General features: G+C 40.5%; 1 protein-coding gene across 7 annotated transcripts in view; it reads right to left on the bottom strand.

Annotated features, from left to right (window-relative positions):
• Positions 1–25,309, bottom strand: part of rbbp6 (RB binding protein 6, ubiquitin ligase) — a 67,588-nt gene extending 42,279 nt beyond the window's left edge. For 2 of the 7 annotated variants that reach the window (XM_033040731.1, XM_033040732.1), the window contains exons 1-4: positions 24,144–25,307; positions 16,284–16,383; positions 12,294–12,330; positions 7,169–7,258 (exon numbers count right to left, since the gene is read on the bottom strand). In XM_033040731.1, coding sequence (XP_032896622.1) covers positions 7,169–7,258; positions 12,294–12,330; positions 16,284–16,383; positions 24,144–24,309 — 393 coding nt within the window. In that variant the 5' untranslated portion in view covers positions 24,310–25,307. Of the gene's footprint in view, positions 1–7,168; positions 7,259–10,931; positions 12,331–16,283; positions 16,384–24,143 lie in introns of those variants that run through there. The other 5 variants (XM_033040733.1, XM_033040736.1, XM_033040729.1 and 2 more) reach the window with 4 other exon arrangements.
• Positions 25,310–27,194: the final 1,885 nt, after the last annotated feature.

Consider the following 27,194-nt stretch of genomic DNA (forward strand, 5'->3'; position numbering starts at 1 on the left):
ATTTGTACTGGCTCTCTTTGACATATTTAGCATCAAACCTACTGTTCGGTTCTACAATTACAAGGAAGCGCAAAAAGCATCAAGAGTGTCTTGAGGACACGTTTAAACTGCTTAGGTTATGACACAATCCTTGCAGTTGTAAGGAATATTCTGATCAAAACTAAAAATGAAGTGTTACTGAAGCTATAACTCAAATTGTTCCAATTTTTACGGGTCTGATAGGACCGATTGTACAAGGTAGACAAAAATGCTGGAGAAACTCAGCGGGTGAGGCAGCATCTATGGAACGAAGGAAATGTTTCGGGTCGAGACCCTTCTTCAGACTGGTTGGACAAAACCAGTTTTACACATGCAGGGGCTTTAGCTTTTACATATGTTTGTTACAAATGTCAGCTGAAAGTAGAATGCAATGAGCAGCCTTGGCAATCCAAGTCATAGTCATACAACATGGAAACAGGCCCGTTGGCTCAACTCGTCCAAGATGCCCCATATAAGATAGTCCCATCTATCCGTGTTTGACCCTTTTCCTTCTAAATCTTTCCTAATCATCTTTCTATCTAAATGTACCTGCCTCAACTGCTTCCTCTTGCAGCTTTTCCACATACCCGCCCACCCTGTGTGGATAGTTCCTATTAAATCTTTCCCCTCATACCTTAAACCTATTCCCCTAGTTCTTTCTACCCATACCCTTGGAAAAGCCATAGTGCATTCACTATGTTTTTAGATCCAAATGCACAACTTAATGTTGAACTGATGTCCAATAATAGTATCTGCAAAGAATAACAGTACATTCCAGGTGCACCGCATTCCTTGTACTCTATAACATTGACCAACTACAATACCTACAGTCTGTATTACAAGCACCAAATCAAGCAAAATATACCCATGATAGAATTTTGAAGCTAAGATAGGAAAAGCTGGAGGATATTCAAGTCAAGCAGCAACATTGAACAGAGAAATTGATTATAATTTCAAGTCATTAACTAGTACTGATGAAAAGTTAGAAATAAAACAAGTTGCAAAGAATTGAGGACAAAGTTAAGAGAAAACAATGGACAAAACTGTGAAAGGACGGGGATGAAGAAAGGCCGAATATCACTCTCCCGCCTTCCCCATGGTTCTTTGCACACTTCCTCCCTTAGTAACAATTTTTGAATTAGAAATAAAATTCTGATGAGACGACTTGACCCACATTCTTTCACTGTGTTTTACTATTCACAAATACGGTCTAATTATTTACCCCATGATTGGTTTATTGCTTTTCATGGGGAAAATAAATATGGATATCCATATTTATTCAAAAATCATGAGTGAAATTCTTAATTTCATATATGATATATGATATGCCTCTACAGCATGGAGTAATCACCTGGAAGATACAATAAATGTGGACAAATCTATGAATGGAAAAGGGCACAGCAACAATGCCACCAGTAAGTATATGGGAAATTGCTGGATTTAATTTCATTTTTATTTATGTCACACATTCTAACCTGTTTATAAAATGTTTTAATTTTACATCAAAAAGCTTAGCAGTATTTGGAAAGCAGATACAGGTGGAATACTATAGAGTGAGAAGCTGTGAAGGCAAAACTCTTCACCTGGAAACATTTCTCAGTTTAAAATGTTGCATTAAGACATTAACTAGTATGGTGATTTAAAAAAATCCAAATCACAACCTTCCTCCCTACTCCACAACCCACTGGTGAAATTAAACAGTATGGACAGCAAAACAAATTGACAAAATAGGTCACCAACAATTTCAGAATATCAGCTAATTACTTAGCCTCAAGTGTCCAAAGCTTCTGCTGGTCAAAAAACAGGCTTGTCATTTACATAAATGTTTTGGGTAAAAGATGCCCTTGGAAAGTGGCTATTTTCTTGTTCGGAAACAGCAGCAAATATGGAATTATTTGCTTGTATCACACACAAATGCCTCAATAATAGGGATTGCTCCATTTGAAAATTTAGTGACAAACTGAAGGAGATTTGCAGATACACTTAACATTTGTTTAGTATCTGAACAGCAACGAGTATGATTGTGTGAATCAGAAATTAAAGCATGAAGGATTGAAACATTTCATGCTAACAGGAAGGGGAGTAGGCAGACGATGCAGGTCAATACAGAATTAAAAATGAAGCCATACTGCTTGACAGAAAGGGAGAGAATGACATTTATGTTAGAATAGTCAAGATATCAAATAGAATAGAGCAATAAATTATTGATTTTCTCTGGATGTGCTTTATTTTATTTGTGTGCCACATCAAGTATTTACAGGCTGGTAGGTTATTTGGGCATTGTGAATTGCCGAATGAGTGAAGTTCATGAAAGGATAAAGTAGGATTAGTAGAAATGGGTACTTGACAGAGCCATACAACATGGAAATAGCCCAACTCGTCCATGCAACGATGATACCACATCAAAGCTAATTCCATTTGCCAGCTTTTGGTCTATATCCCTCTATACCGTTCCAATCTACATACCTGTCCAAATAATTTAAATGCTCTTAATGTACCTGTCCCAACTACTTGGTCAACAAAGACCTCTGGACATGATCAAAGGCATATTTCCATGCTGATATCTGAAGCATATACAAAGCCAGATCTTAAAATACGTTAAAATCACGTTTCTCCTTTTTGCAGAAAAAATACAGATGACATCACACACAAAGAAATAAAACATTATTGCACACAGTTTGGAATTATAGCGAGTGCATACTAAAAGGACAAAGAAAAGTGTAGGAAGATACGAGTTTACAATTACAAAGAAATGTTTTCTCCTGAGATCTCTGAATATGAATGATTAATGAGATGAAGCTTTTCCCAGGGAGGATAATAATATTAGGTCAAGAAAAATAGCAAGCTTGAAAAATGTGCTTAACGACATTAAGGATATAGAATCTGGAATTTTGCCACAAACCCATGTTTGAGGACATTTGCGACTTGATTTCAATGAATCCTCAGCTCAACACTATAAACTGCTTCTTTATGGCCTCATAAAAATCATGACACAAAATGCAAGACTTTTAGTAAATACAAAATGATCGGCAACAACAATACTTCCCACTTAAATAATATCTATGTTACAAAATTTCTGGAGCAAATGACTTAAGACCAGGGAAAAGACATTGGAACTATTCATTAGTATGGACATTTGACTTTTTTGAAAGCACTATTATTTATCCTGCACTTTACAACAAAATCGGGGTGCATTAATCTAAATGCACTAGAGTGCATCCCAAAATCCATTTTTGTTGAATTTGAATTCATTCAGAACAGAGGCACAATTTAATTTAATTATCTGCTCATGCATTAGACATGACACTTCAATTAGCTTTGACAGTTCAAGCCCACTTGCTGCTTCACAAATAATTTATCCATTGATGTTCCTCAGCCTGGCCAACTATGGTCTTGCAAATTTCAATCACATTGCCCAACACAAGATCAATATAATTGAAATGTCTCCAAATGTTATTGTTGTTTCCAAATGTATGTCATGTTCCAAGATATTTGCATATGTACAGATAACTAATAGTTTAGCACATCTTCCCTGGACAGAACTGCTCTTTAGTATTAATTGCTTATCAGTTATGAGTGCCTGTTCACATCCAAAAAATGCTGCATTCCTCACTTTAAACACATGTATTTGTTGAAGCATTATTTTCCATCAATACCATGAAAATGCTAATGTTCATCAATTACATGTATGTAACATTACAATAGTTCATATGCTGTCTACCATCTCTGTAAAATGTTAGCAACAACTTATTACCAAATCGGCTGCCTCAGCGGACTGTTCCCGTACTGTTGGACTCCTCTCATAGGCTGTGACCCAGATGGTCCATACCTTCCACTCCAACAGCCTCTGCATCCAACACATAATTCTCTGACATTTCCGCCACTTCTTATCCCAACACCTTTCTGCTTTCCAGAGTCCACTCCGTCAGCAACTCCTTGGTTCACTCGTCCCTTCCAACCTAAACCACCTACTACCCTGAAGCTTTCCCTTGAAACCGCAGAGGTACTACGCTGTCCCTATACCTCTTCCATCGCCTCCATCCATGAACCTCAGCAGTTCTTCCAGATGCACCTCCCCTGAGCTCATCATCTACTGCATTTGGTGTTCTAGTTTTTACTTCGACAAGACCAAATGTAAACTATGTAGTCTCGCTGAACAACTGCACTCAGTCCTCAAAGGTTTGCTGGATCTCCCGGTTGCTAGCCATTTTGCCCATGGTCTCCTCCATTGCCAGTTTGAGGCCACACATTAAATGAAGGAATAGCATCTCATTGTCCGCTTGAGTAGCCTACAAACCTAATGGTATGAACTTTGAATTATTCAATTTCAGTTAACTAGCGTACAAACAAACCTCCCCACTTTTGTTTTCCCTTCCCCCTCTCTTCCTTGTGCTACACCCTAGGGTCACAAACATTTCTCCCCTTCCAATTAAACCTTCCTCTGACTTCACAGTTTGTACAACTTCTATCCATATCTCACACTGCCTTTTCATCGCTGGCTTTTGTTCAACCTTCCGAGGATGAAATACCCTCCCTTCACGTATTCTCCTATCGTTTGCTAGGCCTTGTACTCTCCCCTCCGTACTACGTCTTAGTACGGTCAGTAACTCCTCAGCCATAATACGGACTGTCCTCAACACATCTCCATTAACTGTACCAAGTTCCTTGAACCATGTCTTCCTCCACAGTAAAAACAGAAAAAAAAACTAATTGAAGATCCGCACAAAGACAACCTCTTTGCTTTCCTCAGGGCATATTCTCTCTCGTTACCCTCTTTCCCATAATGTACTTATAAAACATCCTGATCCTACATTTGATCCAGATATAAAGAAATTCAGCCCCACTGCACGTCTGTGATAACTATGACTCACAAACAATAATTTCCTCCACTTTTTCAATGCTTGTCCAGGGATCCTGCTCTATAAACCCCCTCTAATGGCAGAATAACAAATCCAGTTGAAGTCTGGAAGTATCTGTACATTAAATCTACACCCAATGAAGTCACCAGGCCACAAGATCCTCCAACATAGATAGGTTGCTGAAGAGGTTGAAGGACAAAATATATATTTGGAAAGACAAGTTGACTAAGAGTGTCTCATTAATTAGATTCATTTTAATTTAAGTAACCAAGTGAGCCATAAGTAACCAGAAGAAACCAGAGCACCTGAAGGAAGCCCATGCGGTCAGTCAGAACGTGCAGCGTCCACACAATAGACGGCGCTCGAGGTCAGGATCATACCCGCATCTCTGGCGCCTTGAGGCAGTAGCTCTACTAGATGCACCACTGTGCAGCTTGCTGCCTATTAAAAATAAAGTGGCAATGGCAGTAGAGCTGCTGCTTCAGGCTCCAAACCTCTAGAGCTTTGTGCAGTTTGCACATTCTCCCTTTGCCCATGCACATTTCTTTGGAGTGTTCTGGTTTCCTGCCAAATGCTAAAGACATGAATGTTGGTAAATTAATTGGCACTATAAATTGTCCCAAGCATTTAGGATATGGTAGAATCTAAGCAATTAATGGGATTGTGGAGACAATAAATGTGATTAGTATGGGAGTAGTGTAAATCTATGTTTGATGTGTTGGCACAGACTGTAAGTCAAGAAGCCTGTTTCCATGCTCTACATCAAAAATCACCTAATATTCACTGGCATTCACATTATCTATAGCTGATCTATAGTTGTACAAGGATACAACATGGAAATAGGTTCTTCCACCTACCAAGCCTATCAATCATTTACGTCCTACCCTAACACATTTTATTCCTCCCACATTTCAACTATACTCCTTCCATGGATTCTACCACTTATTTATAGACAATAGGTGCAGAAGTAGGCCATTCGGCCCTTCGAGCCAGCACCAGCAATCAATGTGATCATGACTGATCATCCACAATCAGTACCCCGTTCCTGCCTTCACCCCATATCCCCTGACCGCTATCTTTAAGAGCCTTATCTAGCTCTCTTGAAAGTATCCAGAGAACCGGCCTCCACCACCCTCTGAGGCAGACGATAGGAACGATTTAAGTGGCCAATTAACCTACCAACCAGCATATCTTTGGGATGGGGGAGGAAACACGCATGTCACTAGGTGAATGCACAAACTCCTCAAGGACTGAGCAGCTCAGAATTGGTTCTGGGTTACTGGAACGGAGAAGCAAGCATTTCTGTTAGCGGTGTCACCCAATACAAACTGGTTAAATACTTCTTTCAATCAAATGAAATTGGAAATTGCCAAGTACGGTTCTAATAAGAGTATCCTGGAGGCATAAACTCAAGACCAACAGTTTCACAATAAATATAAGTTATAGTCCATAGGTTATGGACACCACTACACAGGAACAAACACCCATATTATTAATTTCAAAAGTTCAATGTACGTACATATAGACGTTCATTTCTACTAATGACAGAACTGGTTTCCCTCTCACTCCACTGAATAATTCCTTACGGTGCTTTTGATACCATTCATTACAATACTGTGGAGGCACGATTACCAGAGTTATTTTTATGCATTTTCTGACATGGCCAAAATTGACTATGGACATAAGTATAAACAGACCCTCTCTTCAATACTGGGTACAATCTGTAGAGTACTGACCTTGCTGTGCCCCCCTGCCGATCAAGAGTCACTTTGTACATCTGTTCCCTATGATCACCATTGACAAAATGAAAATCTTGTGCCGTTTCTAAATGTCAGCAGCATCAGATATTTCTAACACTTTACCAGAACTAAGCGCATCACTAGCTGTTAATGGATTTTGTGCATCAATGCTGTAGTTTTGCTTGCCAGGCACCTGAATGTGGATAAATGTTAAGCAAAGATCTGGCCATTTTAAAACGCTACCCTAGTCATTTAAAAATTAGTTGGTCATCAAGTAACTATTTCAATAAAAACTCTTTTAGTGCTATTACAAGCCATTTAAATATTTAAAACATGCTAATATGCAGTTTTGAATCTACAAGTTACTGAATCAGGAACAAGTTTCTGAGAAGGGCTTTAACTCAGATGAGCATTTTTAATATTCAAGAGCCTGCAATACCAAGAATATGAGAACCGTCTCACTTCCATTGAAACCCATCTACCTTATCTATTCCTTCCATAGTTCTCCCATTAAATACATTGTATAGCCCTCTACTACTGCTCAACACTGACCTCATTCAGCTTTCCCTGCAGTCTGGCAACTAGGTCTGACACCTCTTTCTCTTGCCTTCCCCTGTTGCTTCCGTGAGCAAAAGGATAAAACTTGACAAAACAGAATAAAGAAAGACTGTGAATTTGTGGCACTAAAAATACTAAAAGTAAAAGAACAAGACAATCATTGGAAAAAGAATAAACAAACAAATATCAAGCTAATGGGTTAAACATTACAGCATACAGATTTTGGAAAATTAACATACTAAATTTACATTATGATGACAGCATCATCAAAACCAGGGCATGTCCAGAAATGAATGTAACCAAACTATAGTAACCCTAGAAAACATTAGAGGGCAGGTAGTTCTGCTAAAATCGTGTTTCTATAATGCAAATTGCATATAATATGACTGATCAATTAGGAAACATTAACTTTGTAACGTGGGCAAATTGGTTATATGCAACTTTGATTGGGAATTAGAACCACTTAAAAGTTCCTTTGGAAATTGACAAGCAGAAAAAATGCTGTCTTAGGGAACAAAACATCAATGTTAGAAGAAAAACATGTAAAGCCCCCACAGAAATCAGACCTCATTGTCTCTTAAGAACACGGCTGCCGGTTTAATCACAGAAAGGCATTGATTCGATTGACACCTGTGCAATGCACTTGCAGCCCATTCTTAGTCACGTGTGTGACCAAAAGGAGGAAAAATTGTGGAATACCTCTCTTCTAATTCTGAAAACATTACAGGTATATTGTTTTGTACTGCATATATGATTCATATTTTTTCCGGTTTACCAAGTGAAAATTGTGTATGTTATGCTGACGATGTTTGTTTAGGGTCAGAGGTAAAATAGTAGTGGTAATGTGTGTGACATCACACGGAAGCATTGTACAAACTGTGAATTTTAAGCAGCTAGAATGTTCATATCTTTTGCAGACATGCATTATAGTTCTGTAGGTAGGAAAACAACAATGAATAAGAATAATCTCTTACAATAATTTTTTAATGTATCACAAAGTGTGTATCATTTTGGTTCACTTTCCAAAGAATGGGCCTTGTACTCCATTACATATAACATACCGCTTTTGGTATTTTTAGGTTGTAGTGCCAAAATTAAACTTAGCTATCTCAATTTTGTTTTTAATGCAGGAATACATAACTTCTAGCCAATCAAACTCTCTAGCCCCAAACCCCCATCAAAATAATTTTTTTCTACAATACTAGGTTTCTTATGAACATATCTATTGTATTATAAACCAGATTTCTGTGTGGAGCTTGGATGATTTCCCTGTAACATATCCCCCAGATTCTCACACATCCCAATGATATGCAGGATGGTAAATTACTCAGCCAATGGAAATTGTCCATTGTGTGGTGAGTGTGGAATCTAGGGGGAGCAGATAAGAACATGGGATGAATTTAAATAAATAGCACCTATGTGGGAATAATGTAAATGGCTGGCCAATGATTAGTGTAAACTGGGTGGACGAAAGGGCCAGTTTCCATGCTCTCTCTTTTTATGACTGAGAACCAGTGATTTGAAGCATTCACATGAGGAATTATGGAACTGTATTTAAACAAAAGTATTGTTTTAATGAAATGTGTAGGTGGATAGTAAATACATTCTGGGCAAGATTCATAACTGTGCACATGACAACTATATACAACAGCTACCCCAATGTCAATTTCAAATGCAACACTTCATCCCCCAAAATGCCATCTTCCAACTTATAATAGCTATACACTTAAACCCTTCCAATCATGTATCTCCAATCAAAATTAATATCACTCCTGGTTCAATTCAAACATAACTGGCCACCACTTGTATTCATATTTGGTAATACCCCATTCCACAGTTGGATCATTCTTCCATTTACATGTTTCACCACATCCAATTACCCCAAGCAACTGCTCCACTACCTTTCCAGAACACACTCCATGATAAAGTGCTACAATACTGGCCACATAGCAAGTTTTGATTAACTGAAATTTTCCTCGTCAACATAATTTTCAGTTCTGATTCTAAACTCAATTACTCAAGACAATTCATTGCCTCACCCTGGAGATGATGAACCAGCCAACTTGTCATCTTGGTGTCTTATTCAAACCCAGGACGAGTTTTAAATAATGTCAACTTTATGACATCACTTAGCTCTTCCCTCAGTTGCTGCTGAAAATCTACTTGTAACATCGACTCCCACATTTTTCTCTCCACTTTGGCTCCTGTGTGTGGAATTTGTACATTCACCCTGTGACCAATGGATTTTCCCTGGGTGCTTTGGGTTCTCACCACATCCCAAAGACATGCAAACTAGGGAGTTTAATTGGTCATTGGAAATTGTCCCTCATGTGTAGATAGATGAAGGGTAGAATCGGGAGGGGGGTTACCTGTTTGGACAGGAGATGTGGAGAGAATAAAAATGGGATTAATGTAGATTAGTGTAAATGGGTGGTTGATGATCATCAGGGGTTCTGCTGACCGAATTGCCTGTGGCCATGTTATACCTCTCTACAACTCTATGCCACTTGAGATCAAGATGATTTGACCAAGGGCAGCAAACCTAAAATTTTGACTGTTTCTTTTTTTGTAGATGCTGCCTGAACTGTTAACTTTTTTCAGCATTTTCTGTTTTTATGCCCAGTCAGATAGTGCATCGATTTTAATATTCTCATCCTTGCATTTAAATCTAAGACTTGTTCTCTATTATTTCTTAAGTTTTACCACTTAAGTTTTGGCCACAAGCAACCTGATTTTCAGTTACTTCACAATTTGCAGTTCCAACTAGCTGGGTCCTTATCTTCAGAAATTATTTTCCTAACCTCTGCATGCTTCTCTTTGCCATCCCCTTCAGCTTTATGTTAGGATAGCATACCTTTGATACCTTTGTGGCAGATTTTGACATTGTGCCTATGAAGCTTCCCACACATGAAAACTAAATAAAATACTATTACAAGACCACAATATGATATATTGTATATCACAAGTAAGAGACTTGCTGGTCATTCATCACATTGTCATTTGGGGAATAACATTAAAGGGGATATTGGCATTCAAGTAAACCACTTGTGAAGCACTTCCAGCAACTGCAGATATAAGAAACTTGAGCAAAAAAAAGTGCTGGAGGAACTTAGTGGGCAAGACAGCATCTGTGGCGTCTGACAGAGTACAGGAGAGAAAGCTGGAAAAGTGATTTAGAAGTGGGGCAAAGCCTAGCAAGTGATGTCCTTCCAGTTTGCGTGTGGTATCACTCTGGCAGTGGTGGAGGACAAATTCAGACCTGGGTTGGGCTAAATCAGTGGTTCTTAACCTGGGGGTCGGGACTTTACCAGGGGACATGAAGGGGTCATAAATAACATATCCATTTTTTTAGCCCATTTTTAGGAACCTAACAAAGGCACATACCACATACAGTATTGTGTTCGTGTATGCACGTACGTATGCTAAAAAAGATTAAGAACCATTGGGCTAAATGAATCTACTCTCAACTCACGAACATCAAAAACATGAAGATTTCCATGTTCTCGATGGTAATGTGTGAAGTATACAGCTTTCTTGCTTTTAAAATCCATGGGTTTCATCAGTTAAATCCACAACCTATCTAACAAATGTGTTATAAAACTACTGCACTACCCATTTTGAAGGCCAAGAATTAAACAATATTGTTTAGAAATATTATGGCAAAAATCAGATTTGTGCTCAGTTTGTGCAATGATTATGGAATTCCCAAATCCTCTTCCCCAAAGTAGACTTCAGAAAATCATTAGCTCTAAGTTAAAAACTACTAAAAAATATCTTTATTCTTTTTACATTCATGAAGTGCTAAATATTTTTGCAAATGGCCACAGAGCTAAGCCTTGTTCATATAGCCAGTAATACAAAAAATCATCATTTTTCAAATCTACTGTTATATTTAATCAAAGCAGAAAAACTATTTTCTTTTAGTTACTTCACTGAACTAACAACCAATAAAGCAATAGAAAACAACTTTAAATTGTCTCAGTTAAGTTGCTTCTAACAATTTAAAGTAAGTCCTCAAAGAATAATAACTTTGCAGTTTACATTTCACAACACTTGCATGTTCGGATATTGAAAATAAAATCAAGTACTCAATAGCTACATTTATTCAACAACTTAATTCTATGTGTGTCTGACTACAGAATTTCAGTGCTTTTTAAAAAAAACAAATCAATATTTGATAAAATGGCTCAAACAAAAACTTGTCGAAATTGCAGAAGAAAACAGCCAGATCTGTATTTTAAATTGACAAGTCAGGAGATTTCTGTGGTGTAACGGTATGAAATAAAATACATAATGTATGAAACATCGGCTTGTTACTAATACATATATAAAATTAACAACTGTTTTAAGAACACCACAAAATCCTACTAACTTCTACTTGTAAAGTTGGGAACAGGAAGGGGAGGGGTGGGAATCAAAACAACAAAGACATTATTTAACATATATATTCTAGATGTGGCAAATTTTGTTTATTTGAGCTCAAATATAATATATACTGATATGAAAGTTATAGGAAAGTTGTTACTGCACAAATTCAGCATTTCATTTACAATCACAGTCATCTAGCATGCTTTTCATGTGACTTATGATAGTGTAAAGCAACCCTTTAAACCATTAAATCATACCTAATAAAGCATTAAAAACATTAGTGATACAATGTGAAATGGAAGATAATACACCAGACATTCTTTATTTGAAGGAAAATGCACATAAAACCCTATACACATAATGCTAAAAGACAGACATTGCAGGAACACTTTCATGTTCTCCACAGCAAACTGTTAAACCAGTCTCTAAAAATCATACACTGATCTGTTACAGACTGCACCCTAAAGTTAAGTTCCAGTTTCAATATGAAATACAGTGCTTTACCTTGCACTATCAGGTCACACACATAATTAATCTGTAGGTAGGGCAACTATCACTAAGTGTTGCCCAACAGCATTAAAATATTACGAATGTACTTTGCTTTACAAAACATGACCTTGCCAGGTATGTATACCTGCTTTAGGCATTTAAGCACTCAAAAACATTAATGACTTATGAATAGCATTTATTAAAAACAGCAACTTAGATTTAACCAATAGAAAGGTTCAGATTGTATTTTTGTTTTACATACTGCTTTCGATGTCCCACTTGCTGGTTCAGAACGATCTCTGGAAAGCAAAGATGTTTCAAGTTGTTACAGTAATGAAATTTTCATTCCATAAATAAAATTATATCAAAAATAAGCATGGGGAAAGCAAGATGTTTTGACATAGCATACAATAGCAAACTGAACTAGATTAACTGTACAATGTAATGACAATATCACAACAGTGGGCATGTGAAGGAAGATTTGAGAGTTTTGATAGTTCCTCACGAATGACTAAATGGAAATTTACAATTTGTCCTCATTGGAAAAAAAAAATTTCCTTGGTTTACGGCAATCGCTGAATAAGAGTAATCTTGCTGCCTAACCGCTTGTTTGAAGCTACCCACAAGAGAATAAATGGATGGCAGATAGCATATCTCCAAAACAAACCTTTGTTAGATGGTAGCACATCTGACAGAGCCCACGGCGTGCGTCTCAGTGCCACAGACCCAGGTTCAATCCTGACCTTTGGTGATGCCTGTGTGAAGTTTGCACTTGGTCTCTGTGAGCCCATGGGTTTCCTCAGTGTTCTGATTTCTCCCACACCCCAAAGCTGTGCAGGTTGGTAACTAAACTGCCCAGTGTAAATCCTTCAGTGTGTAGGTGGTGTAATAATCTGAGGATGGGGGGGGGGGGTTGATGTATGGTTATCCCAGCCATCAATCATGGCTCCTTCCAGAATTTTCTGCCTTTGTTTAATATTTCAACCATTTATCAGAATTTGGCTTTTGTATTATCATTTATAGACTTTAATTGGGACTGAAAATGCATGTAGGAGGCATGATCAAATGACACAAAGATTGGCAGAGTTGTTGACAATATGGAAGATGAGTACAGTGATATCGATGTGTCAATGAAATGGACTGAGAAATGGCAGATGGAGTTTCATCTAGATAGAAAAGATAGACAAAAGTGCTGGAGTAACTAAGCGACTCGGACAGCATTGCTGTGGAAAAAGGACGGGTGATGTTTCGAGTCGGGACCTTTCTTCAGGCTGAAAGTACTGGGGTGGGCGGGGTGAAGAACTGGAGTCGAGAAAAGACCAGGGCCAATCAAGGCTGGCCACAAATGACCTCATGCAGGTGCCTGGTAAGCCCATCATTGGCTAAGGAAGGTGTGATCCCAAGATGGAAAGCAAGGGAATCCTCAATTCCTCAGTCTCTGCCACAACTGCTCCCAAGATGAGGTGTTCCAGGACATCCAAGATTTTCTCATTCTTCAGGGAACGTGGCCACTCCCCCTTCTGTCATAGATCAGGCTCTCACGTGACTCCTTAGTGTCCCATACTTCTGCTCTCGCCCCCCCCCCCACCGATGCAACATTCAGAGTTCCCCTGGTCCTCACCTTTCACCCCACCAACCTCAGCATCCAACACATTGTCCTCCAATATTTCCACCACCTCCAAAGGAATCCCACCATTAATCACATCTTCCCATCTCCACTCTTTTCTGCCTTCCACAGGCACTGCTCCCTCCTCAATTCCTTGGTTCACTTATCCCTTTCCACCCAAACCACTGCCTCCCCAGGTACTTTCCCCAGCAACCGGAAGAGATGCAACATCTGTCCTTGTATCTCCTCCATCAACTCCACCCAGGGACCCTGACAATCCTTTCAGCTTAGACAGAGGTTCACATGCACCTCCTCTAATCTTATCTGCCGTGTGCAGCATTCCTGATGTGGTCATCATGTTGTAGGTAGGATGTGACAGTAATGGATTGGGTGTAGAGGTATTGCCAAGGATAGAATGTTGATTATTCAGAGAGACTGGGCCTGCTCCCCTCAGCGTGAAGGAGGTTAACTGGGGACATGATTGAAGTCAGGTTTAGATACAGTAAACTACAGGAAAGTATTCCGTAGATAAGGCACAGATGAGGGTCAGAAGAGATTTAGATAGCATCTGAGACATTTCCCCACACAGAGAGTTATGCATACTTGGAATGCACTGCCGAAGTGTGGTGGAAGCAGAGTCTTTGAAGTATCCAGATGAGTACTTAAATCTCCCAGATGTAGGACGCTATGAACCAAGAGCTGATTGGCATGGATGTGCTGAGCCGATTGGTTCCTTTCCCTGCTGAAAGTTGACAGAATTCCAGCAACCAAAACAAATACAAACTAACCAATTTTGCCCAATGCACCTCACAGCCACAAGCCAAAGCTCATTCTAGTCACTGCTTTGAAATGTGTTAACGAGATTCAAGCAGCTTCTAATCTCAGAGATGCACAGTACTTCAAGTGCAAGAGAAAATGAATGCTCTTCAACATTTGCCTTCTCAAATATCCCAAATTTCACACAATTCCCTAAACATCCTTCATGTACCTTCCTGTTTTGATTACCATTCCCCCAAAATCCATCAACACTATTTACTTCAATTTCTGTGTTAGCAAGTATCACATTCTCATCATTTATAAGCAAAGAAATGTAAGCTTAACTTCCCACACCGGCCAAGATGTCCTATCTGCACTAGTCCGACCTGCCTACAATTGGTACATATCCCTCTAAACCTGTCCCATCCATGTACCTGTCTAAATATTTCTTACACTATGCGATAGTACTTGCCTCAACTACCTCCCCCGGCAGCTCGTTCCATGCACCCATCAACTTATGTGTGAAAAAGTTACCCCTCAGGTTCCTGTTAAATCTCACCCCTTCCCCTTCCTCCCCTTCCCCCCCCCCCCACATCTTAAACCAATGTCCTCAATTCAGCTACTCTGGGCAAGAGACTCTGCGCATCTACTCGATCTATTCCTCTCATGATTTTTTTATACCTCTAAAATCACCCCTCATCCTCCTGCGCTCCAACAAATTGGCTTCCGTAAATTGCCCCCTGTGTGTTCGAGAGAACTAGTGTGATCAACTGGACTTGGGCCCAGTTCTAATCTGATCAACCTCTCCCTATAGCTGAGGCCCTCGAATCCTGGCAACATCCTCGTAAATCTTCTCTGCACCCTTTCTAACATCATTCCTATAGCATGGTGCCCAAAACTGAGCACAATACTCTAAATGCAGCCTCATCAACATCTTATACAACTGCAACATAACTTCCCAACTTCTATCCTCAATACTAAATGCCAATGAGCCAAAAGCATTTTTGACCACCCTATCTACCTGTAATGCCACTTTCAATGAACTTTGTACCTGTACTCCTAGATCCCTCTGCTCTACAACACTCCCTAGAGCCCTACCCTTTACTGTGTAATATGCCCTGCCCATGTTAGTGCTCCCAAAATGCAACACCTCACATTTATCTGCATTAAATACCATCAATTGTTCCTCAGCCCACCTGCCCAACTGAGCAGGATCCTGCTGCAATTTTTGACAACAATCATCACTATCTACAATATCACCCACTTTTGTGTCATCGACAAACTTGCTAATTGTGCCATGTATATTCTCATCCAAATCATCTATCGGTGTTGGTACTTTCTGCTTTGTCTTGAAACAAAAGCCCTCCTCCAATACAAGAGAAATAAGTGACATGTTCACAGCACCACTTGGAGCCTCACTTTAGAATTAATGAAGTGTAATCAGAGAAATGTGGTTAATGCAACAACTTGGTCATAGCCAATCACAAAACACTTTATAACAAGAGATTTATCTAACATCTGCAGCTCTTTCTTAAACATTTCAAGAAAATCAACTTTTACTTTTAATGACCATATTTAATAACAAGCTGTCACAATATTCATCAAAATACATTATCAAATGATGTTTTACAAAATAGAAAAACCTTATATCCAAAATTTAAAGGTGTCTTTCACATCATTCTATTCACTTTCACAAGTCACCGTCAAGCCTCCATTATCATATAAATATACATTTTTAATCTCTTAAGCATTCAGTATACTACTATGTAAATTTAAAAAATAAATTCCAAGACTACATTCAACTGAAATAATCCTATTCTTAAACCATTTGAATTTGCTTCACTGTGAAAGGGCAATAGGTTAAGCGTTAAAATAAAATTGCAAACTTACATGACAAATGATTTGCCAGCAGATTTCACACCTCCGATGGGAATTCTTTTTATAATGACAGATGAATTCTTGGGTATTAAAGCATTATCATCTGTATATTCTGTAAAGAATTAACGGTGTCAGAATAAAAACAAGAACATTCTATTCCCAGGGATAATTTATATAATTGAAGATTTTATTCACTTTGATTTATGAATTAATCCATAACTACAAGGATAACGGATGTTTTTCCCCCACTCAACAGCTTTTGGATTAGATACCTTGGTACTTTTGATCAATGGTGAGCAAATCTATTTATTTTTATTTATTCAGAGATCTAGCATGGAAACTGGGCCCAAGTCCAAGGCAACCAGTGATTACACTAGTTCGCTCCTACACAGAGGCAATTTACAGAGGCCAATTAACCTACAAGCCTGCACATCTTTGGAGTTGGGTCGTAACCGGAGCACTCGAAGAAAACTCAGGGTCACAGGGAAAACATAAAGCCTACATGCAAAGCACCCCAACACAAAAGTCATGGGAAAGGGAAGGGGAGCTAAAATAATTAGCAACCAGGAGATCCATTAGGCCTCAATGCAAGTGTTCGGCAAAACAGTCGCCGAGTCCACTATTGGCCTCCCTGATATAAAGGAGGCTACATTAGGAACATCAAACGGAGTATATAAGGTTAGAGACGGTGCACATAAACCTTTGTCAGATTATACAGGATTTTGTGCATTATATATTATTGGGCATTTTGGCATATATTACTTTGTTCAGAAGTTAGACACTTTAACAGGTTTAGGACACAAACCCTGAAGCATTTCACTAGAAAGTTCCATTTGATTTAATCCGAGTGCTGATTCACCTTGAATAAGTACACAGAACTATGAGCATTTGATTAGAGTGAAACAGTAGCTTAGTAATGTGGAAACACTGTTCATGCAACAGCGGGTAGATACACAATTATCCTGCCATAAATTTAGTATTCTTCTATCATTTTTTAAATTATTTGTTTTTTATCCTTAAACCCTTGGGGCTAACAGACTGGCTTCAAATTCTGAATAGATGCAATGATAATTGAAATAGATATTTTCTGTACTTAATTAAATACTGATTTCCTAATCACAAGTCATTGGATGGCAGTTTGCTTGATGTCCAACTAGGATAACATTTGATAAGACTTCATAAAACATTGGATAAGACTTCATAAGACGTTGGAGGGTTGCAAACTAGAAAGCAAAGCTCCTTGCCATGTTATTTCTCAATCCCCAATTAGTTTTTTGTTAAAGGTTTTCGAAGTGAAACTATGTAAAAATATTTCTGAATTTAATTCAATTTAAACAGCCAGCAAACAATTGTTTCCACAATGTGCAGAGATGTTTGCAGATTATGCTGCTGAAGTCCTAAAGGCTTCAATCGAACAGCAAAGGCCTGCATCCAAATCAGATAAGGAGGGACAAGGACAAAACAAGGGCAGACATGTCAAACAAGCAAAATACTTTGACATAACTAAAAATTCAATTTTATAAATGGCTTGTGAACCCAGATTGAATAGAGGCAAATATAAACCCAGTATTTAAAAGAGGGAATAAAAGTCAGGGAAGTCTAAAATAAGTAGTACTTTAAATGTAGTAACAGAAGACATACTGCAGGATTGGACAAAGCCTGAATGGGTTCTGAATTTTTTTAATTTGAGTCCACATCCGCAAACAATCAAGTAATGGATACAATTGTTAATGGAAAACCAGGAGAGATGGTGCATTTAGACTTTGGACAAGGTCCCACATAAGAATGCAAAATTGAAGACAATAAATTTAGAACTTTAAATATATAGGCATGGATTAAGAGTTGGATGATAGACTGAAAATGCAGAATAAACAGGTTTTCTTCAGGTGGCAGACAGTGATTATTGGGGGACCAGAGTTCAGTGTTCAGGCCCCAACTGTTCAAAATATATATCAATAATTTGAATGAGGGGCCGAAATGCCTACTGCATTTGGTGCTCCCAATGGGGCCTCCTGTACACACTTGTGTTCTATCTGCAAAGGTCTGCTGGATTTTCCAGCTGCCACCCATTTTAATTTGAATTCCCATACTGACCATAGACAATAGGTGAAGGAGTAGGCCATTCAATGTGATCATAGCTGATCATCCCCAATCAGTACCCCGTTCCTGCATTCTCCCCATATCCCCCAACTCTATCTTTAAGAGCCTTATCTAGCTCTCTCTTGAAAGTATCCAGAGAACTGGCCTCCACCGCCCTCTGAGGCAGAGAATTCCACAGACTCACAACTCTGCGTGAAAAAGTGGGTCCTCATCTCCGTTCTAAATGGCTTACCCCTTATTCTTAAACTGTGGCCCCTGGTTCTGGACTCCCCCAACATTGGGAACATGTTTCCTACCTCTAGCGTGTCCAATCCCTTAATAATCATATACGTTTCAAGAAAATCCCCTCATCCTTTTAAATTCCAGAGTATACAAGCCCAGCCGCTCCATTCTCTCAGCATATGACAGTCCCGCCATCCCTGGAATTAACCTTGTAAACCTACACTGCACCCCCTCAATAGCAAGAATGTCCTTCCTCAAATTAGGGGACCAAAACTGCACACAATACTCCAGGTGTGGTCTCACTAGGGCCCTGTACAACTGTAGAAGGACCTCTTTGCTCATATACTGAGGACAGCACCACATATAGTGCTTAGGGAGCTTACTACTCTTGGCATTGTCGTGTTAGAAGCACTGCAGCTTTAAAACACATACCCTTTCTCCCTACAGATTTGTAAAGTCAATAGTTAAAATAATCTTTTATCTTCGACACAATCCATGGGGAAAAATCCTATAATTGGACTGTTTTAAAACAAAATCCACAATTTTAAAAGGGAAACTTGTTGAAATTTGTATGAATTATAAAGTTTCTACAATCTTTTGAAATGAGATATGCAAATCATAATAACCAGACTAATTTGTCTACCCGTTGATTGGCATGATGCAAAATAATTAATTGCCGATCTTGACGTATTCCTTAGCTGCAACTTATTTGAGGAAACACGATTCATACAATGCTAATGCCCAAATAATAAAATATATATTTTAAGTTAATTTGTTTATATTTATGTAAGCTCTATCAATGTAATATCAGTCCCAAGATGCTTCCCAGGAAAGTTATCAAGCCAAAACTGATAACTTGAAAATAAATTTGTACGGGTGACAAGATGGATCAGGTACAGGCTTCAACAAAATGTCTCAAAAGTGGGAGTTTTGTGGACAGAGGGAAATCCTAACTTTAGGTGTAGATGCCTGCATAGGAAGGGTAAGTGAAGCAGATGCAGCACAAAACGACAGAGTACTTATTGGATTGCTCATCTGAAGGAATTGAGCCAAGAACAGGTTCCAAATGTTAAAAATGAGATGAGACAAGAAAAGGTAATTAGAAAGTGGAAAAATAGAACTTATGAAAATTGGGACACGATTAGTGGGGGTTATGGAAGCTAGTTTGGTGAGTGGGAAAGGAGGCCAACCAATCAGTTTTAAGGTCAACAGGCATAAAGGTTGTGAACAGCCTGATACACAAGGTAGAAGGAATCAGCTACATAGACCATACTTTGTGGCTTTAGACTTGACACAGAAATGCAACCCAAAATATTTTATTTTTGAGACACAACCCTTCAGCCCAGAGTCCTCACTGACCATTGATCAAACATTCACACAACTTCTATGTTATCACGCTTTCTCAACCACTCCCTACATACTAGGGGCAATTTAGAGTGTAATTAGCCTACAAACCCACACATCTTTGGGATGTGGGAGAGCACCCAGAAGAAACCCATGCACTCAAAGGGAAAACATGCAAACTCCACATGTACAGCACTCAGTCAAGATCAAACTCTGGTCTCCTGTGTTGAGGCAGTAGAGCTCTATCACCGCGCCATTCTAACACCCATACTTAAACTCTCAAATTGCATTCGATTTCAGGAAGTGGAGGCTTTACCGTGGATGCAAGATGCTGCCTGGAGGGTATAGATTGCAAGGTTGGGATAACCTCGGATGGTATTCTCTGGAAAGGAGGCTGAGGGGAGGTAAAGATAGGGTAGACAAGTCACGAGTCCAACGTGGAAATGTCAAACACTAAGGTGAGAGGGAAGCAGTTTAAATGAGATGGGAGGGGCAAGCTTTTATTCTACAGAGTGGTAGGTGCATGGAACATTCTGTAAGGCAGGGGTCGGCAACCTTGTTCTGCATAGGGGCCGGGACGCATGTCTGTGATCGGATGGCAGGCCACATCTATCACGTGTACACATGGATCCCGCCCCCATCCTGCCCCGGATGGCAAACATCAAATCACGTGTTCACAGGTAGACAAAAATGCTGAAGAAACGCAGCGGGTGAGGCAGCCTCATGCAATCCTTGCATGTCTCACCCGCTGAGTTTCTCCAGCATTCTTGTCTACCTTCGATTTTTCTAGCATCTTTCTTAAACGTGTTCACAGGTGTGCGGCCGTGTCGGCGGCTTTGCGCAGGATACAGTACAGCCAGAGCTCGGCCGCTGCTGCTCGGGGTGCTCGGTGAGCCCAGCCACTGCTCGGGGAGCACGGCAGACCGGATGCTTACGGGGGGGGGGAAATCGCCTGCGGACCGGATGATTTCGGGTTACGGCCGCATTCGGCCCGGGGACGGCAGGTTGCCGACCCCTGCTGTAAGGGGTGGTGGAAGTACATGCAATGGCATTATTTGTGGCCTTTAGACAGGCACATAAATGTACTGGAAATGGAGGGATGTGGATTACATAAAGGCAGAATGAATTGACTTCTACTTACAGTAACCCTTGGTTTCCCTCTCTCCCCATCCCTCCTCCATCCTAGTTCTCCGTCCAATCTGACTGTCCTCCTGATTAAATTTTATCTTTGTATGCTTCATTGTCACCTTTCCCTAGCTAACAATGATCTATTTTACATTTTTCTTGAACTTCGTCCTTTTTGATGTCTCGTTTTAAGGAAATTGCAGGGAAAAATTATGTGATGTGAAATGTTTTGGAATAAAATGCTGGAATCAGTTGAAAAATATCTTAAAGTCTTCAATTACAAAGGCAGATTAATCATCTGGAAAGGAAAGATTTTTTTGATTAACCATTTTTTTTTTAATGGAAAGAGGATTGATGAATTCAGTCGGTTTCAAGTGGAGTATGAACGTTTTTTAATCAGGTTAGCAGACTTATTAAAAAAAAATGCATTTTATTTTACAGCTGAGATTGCTAGCAGTGGTACTCAACAAGGCTCAGAACCCATTCTTATTATTCTTCACTCTTTACAACAACAATTCGGACCCAAACATTGGCGAGGGAAGCGATAATGAAATTTGCAACAATACATAAATTGTTGACACGAACGAAAAAAGCATTTACGTTCACAGAACAATGTGGTTAGATGGCGATGAGATTTGTGAGAATGTCATCAAAGCTTACCTTAATGTGTTTTATCTTAAGAGAAATGTGTTAAGTTAACGAGGGGAGCAACTTTACCCCTGACCAGACTCACCACACGCTGTGAAAGGAACTCTCCCCCCAATTGGTCCCTTGAACAAGTATTGTCATTCAATAAGATCACAACTGATTCAACTTGTCCCGGTGTGCTCCCGTTTTTCCCACCATCTCTCCACCTGTCGTCACCCTCCACCCCCCACCCATTCAGTAATTCAGAATGAAGGAGATTTGGAAGCCTTGGGCAAATTGCTTTCTTTATTTTTTATTTTTTTGAGCGTGAGAAATTCTATGTCCCACCAGCCTTCTTTCAAAATTTAGCAACTCAAAATGGGGGTGCGTTTTCATTGCCGGGAAATACGGTACTTTATTAAGAGATTTGGCTTTTGAAGACTTTATAAAAGTCGACTGACAGCTTACGTAGAGAACAATCTGCGCATGCACAGTTTAAGATTTTTAAAAAACCGACTGACTGCCTACCCTGAGTAATTACTCACGGCACGTGCCTGGCTGGGACTTCTGCTTTTTGGGATTTAGATAACTTGGTTGCAAACATAGTTGGGTAGGTTAGCAGGTTTGCAGATGACACCAAGATTGCTGGGGTCTCGGACTAAGCAAAGAACGTCAATAATACAGGGGGATATAGATCACCTACTATAGGGGATAGAGATCACCTCCATCTACGGGTGGAAAAATGGCCGTTCAAGTTTAATCCAAGCAAGTGTGAGGCGTTGCCATTTGGGAGGTCAAATGGCATGGGGAAAATGTACAATTAATGGCATGACCCTTAACAGCACTGATGTACAGAGAGATCAATGAATCCAAGTCCTTAACTCCATAAAAGCAACAAAAGTATAGAGTGGTAAAAGTGGCATGTGATATGCTTGCTTTTATAGGACAGGGAATTGAATATAAGAGTCTGGAAGTCATGATGCAACTTGAAAGGACCTTGGTCAGGCCACATTTGGAATATTGTGTGCAGTTTTGGTTACCCCATTACAGGAAAGGTGCAAGGGCTTTGGAAAGGGTGCACAGGTTTATCAGAATGATTCCTGCAATGGTAGATATTACCCTACAGGGAGAGATTGAACAAACTTATATTGTTTTCTCTGGAACAAGAGAGTCCTTTTTCACTGGATGAAAAAATCAAATACTAGGGGGTATAGTTTGAAGGTAAGAGGGACAAAGTTTAAAGAGACAGGCAGGGCAAAACAGAGGATTACGGGTGCCTGTAACGCACTGATGCGGATGGTGGTTGTAGCAGATACGTTAGTGCCATTTCAAAGACTTTTGTATAGGCACATGGATATGCTGGGAATAGAGGGATACGAGTTACGTGCAGGTAGATAAATGACGGCCTTCGCAACATGTTCGGCACAAGCATTGTGGGCCAAAGGGCCTATTCTTGTGTTGTTCTGTTCTATGTTCTACAAAAGTCAAAGCACCTACAATTGGAAATAGAGTTGTAGGAACAATGCGAGTTACCCCCATCCAATCTCCATGTACTTCACTACTGGAAAAGCATGGTAAAGAAACATTGACCATGCTATGCCTCGATATGTAGTTTAACAAGTGCAATGGACAGGGATCATACAGTGAAAGTGAACTTAGTTTGGGTGCGCTTTTCCCACATTAACAGTCAGAAGGCTTCTTCCTTTCAGATTTTCCACAACTCAACTTAGATTTGGAATTTTAGCCAGTCAGTCGAATAACAAACCAATCCTACTAATATGTCATTAAAACTACAGGTGATCAATCTCCATACAATGTTTTACCAACCTGACCAGCAGGCCGCATGGAATTTGAAAACACAGAATTGTGTAAAATTATGCAGCAATTAAATATAATTTATGATTTCATCTAATATGTGCTATCTAGCTTTTAGTCTTTAAACTGTTTTATGAGGATTTAAAGCAAATTCGACAACATGCCTTCCATACGTTTTGTTGTTTCTTAATTTAGTATATTGTCTTTGACTGTCATCATCTGACAGATTATAGGCTGGTACAGTGTGGCCTCCAGTTACGAGCTCTTCCTCGGGTCACCAAAAAGCTTACCACAGTTCTCTAATTAAACCCATCGAGGCCAGAAGAACAGATTGAGAATGACGAAAGGCAAAGAACAGCTTTCATATTAAAAACAATGGACAAAGAACAAAGGTGAACATTTTAAAACTGTGCAGAAAATTCGACGGATCAAATCAAAATTACAAACGTAATACCCAGCATATATTTACATCTTTCAATTTCCTGTGTCCCGGACATGCACTACTTCAAACCTGTAAGCAAGATTTCCTAATGAAATCAGACAAATCCAGCAATCCGCGCCATCTTGTCTACCACAGAACATGGTTAGAGAAAATAAAAAAGGACAACCTAAAACAGTTTAAAAAGTCAGTTCATTTACCTTCCTTAGTCTGTGCATTGGTGATTTGTAAATCGCAGTCTGCTGCCTTCAGCTTCTCCCGGGTCATGATAGTCTTCTTTAGATCGCTCAAAGAAATATGAAGCCCATCGAAAGTGACCGTGTCATAGTTCAGTTTAGAAGAAAATTTGTAATGTATACACGACATTTCTGTTTTTTTTAATGGGACAAGTCTTACCCACAAAAAAATATCCTTTTAAAATTGCAAAAACAAAACAAAAAAAATCTCTTTTCTCACAATTTAATTCCCATATCTGAAATTCAAGTATTTAGACTTTGTTGTATTATAGCATTTTTTTTTAAAGCACTAAATCTGGACCGTAACTCAATAAGCAACTAGCTTCTTTTTAACTTCACAATGCACAAAAAAATCATATACTGGCTGTTTTACTCACTAATAAACCGGGTAGTTCAAAAGTCAATGGTATATTTTAAACGTCCATGAAATTGAATGAAGTCCAAAGGATTTAACTCGCAGGGAAATAGTTCGCAGGTCTTGAGATTGCTGTCCCTCCTGCTTTTTTATTGCAAAGCCGCAATGCAGCAAGTCTGGGCGCAGTCTTTTTTTTAAATCTAAGACAATAATGTCCACTGCTCCTGCTCCTCGTGGGAAAGTCCGGACGGCGTCTATCCGGGGCGCTCCTTACCGCGGGCACACGCCGGGGTCGAGGCGCCTATCTCAGGTCGGGCGGACTCTGCTCCTGCGACGGTCAGCCAGGCCTCAGTCGATCCCTTCTCAGCCGTCAGTTGGATCCATGGCATAAGCAAAGGCCATGAAGTAGATGGGGGGTGGGAGCACGAATGGGAACTAAAGGGGGAGGGATGGTGGAGGGAGGGGGGAAGGGGCGCTGGGGCAGGGCCGGGACAGGAGACAACGCTGCGGCTCGGGTGGCAGACCAGGGCCGCACCCGGCTCAGCAGCCGGCGGAAGTGCAGACCGGCATCCTCACATACATCGTCGTGACGTTGGCCCAGTCCGGCCCGCAAAGCGTATTCAAACAACGGGGAAACGAAGCAGCGGAAGGCCGTGGGGGGCGGTGAAGGTTCCGTAGCCGCTCGGCGGTGAGCCGACACCTTCAAACCGACACCACCTCCAAAACAATGGCGTCTCCAACGCAATAACGCCAGGGGTCTCCTGCAGCCCAACGCAGGGGCAGTGACGTCACAATCGCCGCCAAAAGGCGCCAGGCGGCGGACGTTGCGCGAGCCTTTCTCCCCTCCACTCCCCGCCCCTCCTCCTCCCAGGCCCTCCTCCTCACCGCCCCTCCTCCTCCCAGCCCCTCCTCCTCCCAGCCCCTCCTCTCCCAGGCCCTCCTCTCCCCGCCCCTCCTCCTCCCCGCCCCTCCTCCCCCTCGCCACTCCCAGGTTCCCATCCTCCCGCCACTCCCGGCCTCTCCCCGCCTCTCCCCGCCCCTCCCCTCTCGGCCTCTCCCGCACTGCGGCCGCGCGCTCCTTCAGGTGCATAAGGCCGCGGGCGCGCTCACGCTTCCAGCGCGGGTTGATGCCACATGACAGGGCGAACTGTCGGCTCCGAGCAGTGAACGTGTGAACCGGAAAACGCGGGAGGTGTTTTTGGTCAGTGAGTGGTACAGCCCGGGAAGGGCCATACGCGTTTATGCCAACCAAATCGTCTACCAGAACTGCGTTTGACCCGTATCTTTCTAAGCTTTTCCCATCTATGTACCTGGTTTATTTAATGTTTGAGTTGAGTTTATTGTCACGTGTACCGAGATACAGTTTACATTTTTTGTTGCGTGCTAATCACTCAGAAGGACAATACATGATTACAATCGAGCCATTCACAGTGTACAGATAGTTGAATAACGTTCAGTGCAAGATAAAGTCAGTAAAGTCCGATCAAAGATAGTTCGTGGAGGAGGGAAAGAGAAAAAAGGGTCCCATCCCGAAAAGTCATCAATCCAGCAGTTTGTCTTTTTTAGAGTTGCATCAATGAGAAACTGTTTTAAACCTTGAAATTCAGAAGATGTGATGTAAGATCAGAAAACAAGACACAAAGTGCTGGAGTGACTCGGCAGCATCTGCATGGAGGGTAAAGATGGGTGATGTTTCGGGTTGGGACACTTCTGAAGAATGTTTATGATCTGTGATATGGACCATTCCTATTCTTCAGGAATGCTGCCTGACCTGCTAGATTGCCCCCCCCCCCCCCCAACTATCCACTCCGCAGGTACCTTCCAACACCTATACCTCTTCCCTCGACTCTGTCCAGGGACCCCGGCAGTCCTTTCAGATAAGGCAGAGTTTCACTTGCACCTCCTCCAACCTCATCTACTGTATCCGCTGTTCTAGGTATAGACTCCCTATATATCGGTGAGATCGTTTCGCTGAACACCTTTGCTAAGTCCGCCTTGGCCTATGCGATCTCCTGGTTGCCAAACACTTTAATTACAATACAATACAATACAAATTTACACTTTAATTCCCATTCCCATACTGACCTTTCTGTCCTGGGACCCCATTGTGATTGAGGCCAAATGCAAATTGGAGGAACAGCACCTCATATTTCACTTGGGCAGCTTACAACCTAGCGGTATGAATGTTGATTTCTCTAGTAACCCTTGCATCCCCTCTTTCCATACCTCTCCCACCCTGTCGCTGTACTAGTTTCATTATCGTTCTGTTGAGTTACACTGTCTGTATAACTTGTTATCACCTTCCCCACAGTCAACAATGGACCATTGTGGGCTCCACCTTTCCTTGGTCATTGTTGCTTTTTGCATATCATTCATTAATTTGTTCTATATATCTTCTATATCTCTTGTTTCCCTTTCCCTGATTCAGTCTGAAGAAAGTTCTCGGCCTGAAACATCACCTATTCTTTTTCTCCAGAGATAATGCTAGACATGCTGAGTTACTCCAGCTTTTTGTGGGTGGATGCAGGTGTGAGGAGGTTTTGATCGGCAGATGTTTGGACAGCCAGAGATGAAAAGACAAAAGATGTCAGATAAGGATAGAAGAAATGGGAATTTTGCCCAACCAATCAAGATTCTGCTGCAATCCTGCTACCCTCAAG

The sequence above is a fragment of the Amblyraja radiata genome, chromosome 22 (assembly GCF_010909765.2).
Source record: "Amblyraja radiata isolate CabotCenter1 chromosome 22, sAmbRad1.1.pri, whole genome shotgun sequence".
Classification (NCBI taxonomy): domain Eukaryota; kingdom Metazoa; phylum Chordata; class Chondrichthyes; order Rajiformes; family Rajidae; genus Amblyraja; species Amblyraja radiata.